Source organism: Colobus angolensis, unplaced genomic scaffold (assembly GCF_000951035.1).
Source record: "Colobus angolensis palliatus isolate OR3802 unplaced genomic scaffold, Cang.pa_1.0 Scaffold47, whole genome shotgun sequence".
Taxonomy (NCBI): domain Eukaryota; kingdom Metazoa; phylum Chordata; class Mammalia; order Primates; family Cercopithecidae; genus Colobus; species Colobus angolensis.
The window spans coordinates 5864945-5871010 of record NW_012118154.1 but is presented as its reverse complement, the minus strand read 5'-3'; the positions used below and the strand labels follow the sequence as shown (position 1 = coordinate 5871010).

Genomic DNA, 6066 nt, shown 5'->3' with positions numbered 1-6066 from the left:
AAAAAAAAAAAAAAAAGCATATCAATGAATGAGGCCCTAGGAATACAACCTCTCTCTGTAAGTAATGTAGTTTGGACAATGAAGAATTCGACGCGGGTTCTTGTGCAGGAAGCCAGCATGGGAAATGCACTGTTTTAGAGGTTTATTTGGTGGGACACAGAACAGTTAATGGAGAAAGGAAGACAAGTTAAATCCCAGTTCCTGCACTAACTAGAGGTCTGTAACTTTGGGCAAGTTATCAGAAACCTCTGACCTCAGTTTACTCAACCACAGAAAAATTCCTCCTTTACAAGGGTTGCAGCGAAGGTAAGGTATGCTAGCCTACAGATGACAACCTCAAGAAATACTAGCTATTGGCATCTGGGAACTTCAGAAGACAAAGTGAAGCCTAGGGATAAAAGGGGAAGAACAGGCTGGGCGCAGTGGCTCATGCCTATAATCCTAGCACTTTGGGAGGCTGAGACAGGCAGATCACCTGAGGTCATGAGTTTGAGACCTGCCTGGCCAACATGGTGAAACCCCGTCTCTACTAAAAATATAAAAAAATTAGCTGGGTATGGTGGCAGGCTCCTGTAATCCCAGCTACTCGGGAGGCTGAGGCAGGAGAATCACTTGAGCCCTGTAGGCAGAGGTTGCAGTGAGCCGAGATCGCGCCACTGCACTCCAGCCTGGGCGACAGAGTGAGACTCCGTCTCAAAAACAAAGGAAAGAGAAAGGACAGATCTTGGCACTGGAGCGGACCGTTTTGGTCATACCTCTTCCTAGTCTCCATGACTTCTTATGTGAGCTACCTTTTCAATCTACAAAAAGTCCAGGAGGTGGAAATCACATCTGATTTAAGTCCGCACTGTCACACAGGGTTATTTTGGAAACAGTGATGGCACAAACCTTGTAATAATTAGTTGGAGTTTATCTTCATCATAATGGGATCATATGCACATTAAAAATGAGGGGTTAAAAAACTAGAGGGTTAATTTTCTGTATCTACTTCATACATCCAGAGACAACCCAACATAGTTTTTTTTTACTTGATTTTATTTCTTGCATCTTGTATTACTGATATACTTGAATGTTATTTCTTTCCTCTCCTGGTTTTTGCTTTCTTAAGGTTAAGTTTCTCACCTGATTCCTCTTCCCCACATCACCTGTATTAGGATTCAGGTTCGGTTGTAAATTAAGAGAGGATCTCTCTCTCTCTCTCTCTCTCTCTCTCTTTTCAGAAATCAGATTCCAGGTTTTATGAGTGTCTATTCCATGAAATGCTGTTCCCAGCATTCTCTGTTGCTTTCAAACTTGAGCGTGTATAATAACCTGGAAGGCTTCCAATATTGTTCTAAAGTCTCCTCCCTCCCTCATTCCCCCTCATACAGGCATGAAACTGGTCCAAAACATTCTCAATAAGCCCTACCTTGACCACTGAATTTAAAATGGCAAAGTATACACTGCTTTTTTATTTAAACAAAAAAATTGAGACAAGGTCTCGCTCTGTCACCCAGGCTGAGTGCAGTGTTGCAATCATGGCTCACTCCAGCCTCAACCTTGAGGCTGATTGATCAACCTCAATCAATCCTCCCGCTTCAGCCTCCTGAGTAGCTGGGACTACAGGTGTGTGCCACTATATCTGGCTAAGTTTTGTATTTTTTGTAGAAATGAGGTTTCACTGTGTTTCCAGGCTGGTCTGTAACTCCTGGGCTCAAGCAATCCACTTGCCTCGACCTCCCAAAGTGCTGGAATTACAGGTGTGAACCACTGCACCTGGCCTCCCTGCTTCTATTCAAACTGTAATCCCCCTACTCTACATTCTAATTCATTTTTCTCCATTGTATTTGTCACCCTCTAATACTATGTACTTTCTGTGTTTATTTTGTTTCTTATTTATTGCCTTTTCTTTCCTGCTAGAATGTAAGCTCCACGAGGGCAGGGATTTTTTGTTTGTTTGTTTGTTTTGTTTTATTCACTGAGATATCCTAAGCACCTAGAATGGTGCCTGGTACACCATGAATGTTCAACACAGATGTCTTTGAATGAAGACAGCTGATGCTCATTTCTACCATGTGTATGCAACTACCCCTGGCTTCCTGGGAGGTAGCAGAGGCCATACAGAGCATGTGTGGGGTATCTGGTTTTGTTTAAGCCCATCCCTCTATGAACTGTCCTCCCTGATCTCTCCATCCCAAGAAGGTCATCCTCTTCTCTGATCTCTACAACATTCATAATAAATTTTACTTTATCTGGGCCATGTGCTAATATACTATCTTGTCTGGTAGCGACTTCTTTCATGTGTATATACCTTATCCCCAAACAAGTCTGTACGTTCTGGGAGGACAAAGACCATAGCTTATGTTTCTTTATTTTATTAATAGCATCTAATACATTGGTTTGGTTGGAGGAGGTGCTGAATAAGTACTTGTTAATGGCAATAAATAAGTTTTTGTTTCATTTTATTTTGACTAAATGAGCCAAGAAATGTACATAGCACAGCATCTGGCATATAGAAATGGCTAGTGAATGTTGGCTATTTCTATTATAAATTGTATTCAAATGCACGACTAACACAAAGCTTTGCACATAATAGGTACCCACTGCATAATAAATTTCATTGAATTAACCAATTTTGAACATTTAACATTGGGGGTTATTTGTTGGATAAGTATATAACATCCCATTCCTTTCATCACGGCTCAATGTATTAGCTAAATACAAACTTACTATTTATTAAATGGGCAGTGTCCCTCTGGGTAATAGTGGACTACTTTGGTTTGATTCAACACAAGCTTTTGTCTTTTCATTGGCAAAGAAGCCACCATCTATTGTGATTCCAACTACTCATTCTAACAGCAAGATGAAATTTTTTAACCAAATATCACTTTACCAATAGCATCGAGTTGCTGGCTTCAAGCAAACCTCCCTTTAGTGGGTCTCTACCCAGCCCCACTCTGTGAGGCCCAGAACTTACTTGATGGGTTTGTAGCTAGGGCTTTTGCAGAAGACCAGCAGTCCGGCTCCAGAGCCCACCAACAAACCCCCCATCTTCAGGCACCTGATAGCTGACACTCCCTGCGGGCAGAAACGGTGTTAAGAAAAAGGCACCAAAACCTCACAAATTACCCCTAAAGAATTTACTCATGTAACCAATAACCACCTGTTCCCCAAAAACCTATGGCAATTAAAAAAATTCAAATGTTAATAAAAAAAAAAAAGAAAAAGGCTAAATGAAAGATGAATTAAAGAGATGGCCAAAGTCATGCCAGTGCTGCACACATTGCCTGGAGGACGTTCATGAAGGTTCTGCTCACGATGCACCCCCAGGCTGACCAAGGGAATTCAGTGCCAACACCGAGCTCACTTGCTAGGAAGTAACCCTCCTGGGCCTGCAGGATGCAAACAGGCTTCACCATCCTTCCTCCCTAAAACCTCCGGTGCATTTTGAATATTTAAAAAATTAACACTTTTACATCCACTCAAATACGGCCAAAAGGAGGTATAAGCATAACCTCAGCAACGCTAGTCTCTCAGCTGCCACTGTTTTCACCAGAACTTAATTCTTACAAATGCAAAGGGACCATATTTAACATCCCAAGAAAGCACAAAAGACTCCTTATTGTTTGGTGACTGTATTATCTGAACTACAACATGGACTATGTAAGAGGGGGAAACATATTTAAAATTTAAAGTGCTTTTCAAAGGTTGGGGTGCCCCCCACTACTCATTCCAAAGAAAAAGTTTGATGATGTATGATGGGTGTTTTATAGCATCCACTGTGAAGTTCTAATTTTAAAATGTGCATGAGCAACATTTTATTTTATTTATTTGCTATTATTATTGTTTTTTTGGGACAGAGTCTCTCTCTGTCACTTAGACTGGAGTGCAGTGGCATGATCTCAACTCACTGCAACCTCCACCTCCCGGGTTCAAGTGATTCTTGTGACTCAGCCACCAGAGTAGCTGGGATTACAGGCACGCACCATCATGCCTGGTTAATTTTTGTATTTTCAGTAGAGATGGGGTTTCGCCATGTTGGCAAGGCTGGTCTTGAACTCCTCACCTGAAGGGATCCTCCTGCCTCAGCCTCCCAAAGTGATGGGATTACAGGCGTGAGCCACTGCACTCGGCCACAACATTCGATTTTAAAACGTTCAGTATAGCTAGTAACTGTATAGGTTTGTGTCTTAATGAATTTTGAATATTATAAAACAAATATCATGCTCTTTCAAGTTACTTTAAACTGAATTTAGCCTGTTGTGGCTCAAAAGACATTTTGTGCCTGAGAAGAGAAACCAAGGCTCGAGAATGTGAAGGCAAGGACCAGAATGATATGCTCCCCGGCTTCCACTCCTCACCCCTAACTTCCAAAGTGCCTCAGCAGGACAACAGGATGAAGGCTCAGCCTATGAGGGGACACCCTGGAGTGAATCTTTGTAGCATTTGTTTGGGGACTTGGGGATGTGAGCGGTAAAGAGTTCAACAGAGCCTCGAAGCTACATATGTGTGATTTCTAAATAAACTTTTTAAAACTACAGCTGACGTCATTCAAGTGCACGGGTTCTGGAGCCAGTCGGCCTGGGTTGAAATCTCAGCTCTACTACTTGCAAGCCAGGAGATCTCCAATGGTATGAGCCTCCGTCTTCTCATCTGTAAAGCAGGGATGAAAATGGTACTGATCTCATTAGGCGTTTATGAGGATCGAATGAGATCATGTAAGGAAGGGGTTTTGCACCATGTCTGACACATCAGCATTTATTGACACCTACCATTTTTTTTGTTTGCACATTCGTGTGTGTGTGTGTGTGTGTGTGTGTGTGTGTGTGTACTTTGGAGACAGGGTCTCTACCACCCAGGCTGGAGTGTAGTGACACAACCACAGCTCACTGTAACCACAAACTCTTGGGATGAAGCAATTCTCCTGCCTTAGCCTCCCCAGTAGCCAGAACTATAGATGTATGCTACCATGACGGCTAATTTTTAAAAACTTTTCGTAGAGATAGGGTCTTTCTATGCTGCCCAGGCTGGCCTCAAACTCCAGCCTCAAGTGATCCTCCTGCCTTGGCCTCCCAGAGCACTAAGATTATAGGCATGAGCCACCTTGCCTGGCCTATTTTTGTTTTTACTAGGCTATTTTTTTTAGAGCAGTTTTAGGTTCACAGCAAAATTAAACAGAAGATACAAGTATTCGAGGTTTCCCCAGTACTTCTTTACCCCACACTTAAAGAGCCTCTCCCATTATCAATATCTTCCAGCAGAGTAGATATATGACAGCTAATAAACCTATGTGGACACATCATTATCACCCAAAATCCATTCTGTACATTAGGGTTCCCTCTTGGCATTGTATACTTTCTAGTTTTGGACAAATTAATAGCCACATATATTTACCATGACAGTGTCATACAGAATAGTTTCACCATCCAAAACATCCTCTGTGCTGTACCTATTCGCCCCTCCCTCTCCACTAACCCATGGCAAGCACTGATCTTTTTTATTTTTATTTTTTTCAGATGGAGTCTCACTCTGTCACCAGGCTGAAGTGCAGTGGCGCGATCTCAGCTCAATGCAACCTCCACTTCCTGAGTTCAGGCAATTCTCCTGCCTCAGCCTCCTGAGTATCGGGGCTCATAGGCACATGACATCACACCCGGCTAATTTTTGTATTTTTAGTAGAGACGGGGTTTCACCACGTTGGCCAGGATGGTCTCGATCTCCTGACCTCGTGATCCACCCATCTCGGCCTCCCAAAGTGCTGGGATTACAGGCGTGAGCCACCGCGCCTGTCCTGATCTTTTCACTGTCTCCTTAATTCTGCCTTTTCCAGAATGTCATATAGTTAGAATCAAGTGGTGTGTAGTCTTTTCAGACCGGCATCGTTCACTCGGTAACGTGCATCGCAGTTTCCTTCTCTTCCTATGAAGTCTTTTCCTGACTTTATAGCTCATTTCTTTTTAGTACTGATTAATATGCCAATGTTTGCATGTATCACCGTTTATGTATCCCTTTACTTACTGAAGGACATTTTGGTTGCTTCCAATTTTGGCAACTATGGATAAAGCTTCTATAAACGTCTGTGTGCAG

The 6066-nt window shown here is 42.5% G+C and overlaps 1 protein-coding gene across 1 annotated transcript in view; it reads right to left on the bottom strand.

Moving 5' to 3' along the window:
* CFAP52 (cilia and flagella associated protein 52) overlaps positions 1-6066 on the bottom strand; it is a 70554-nt gene that overhangs the window by 28518 nt on the left and 35970 nt on the right. Inside the window, exon 7 of the mRNA XM_011958645.1 lies at positions 2957-3057. Within this exon, the coding sequence (XP_011814035.1) occupies positions 2957-3057 (101 nt within the window). The remainder of the gene's footprint in view (positions 1-2956; positions 3058-6066) is intronic.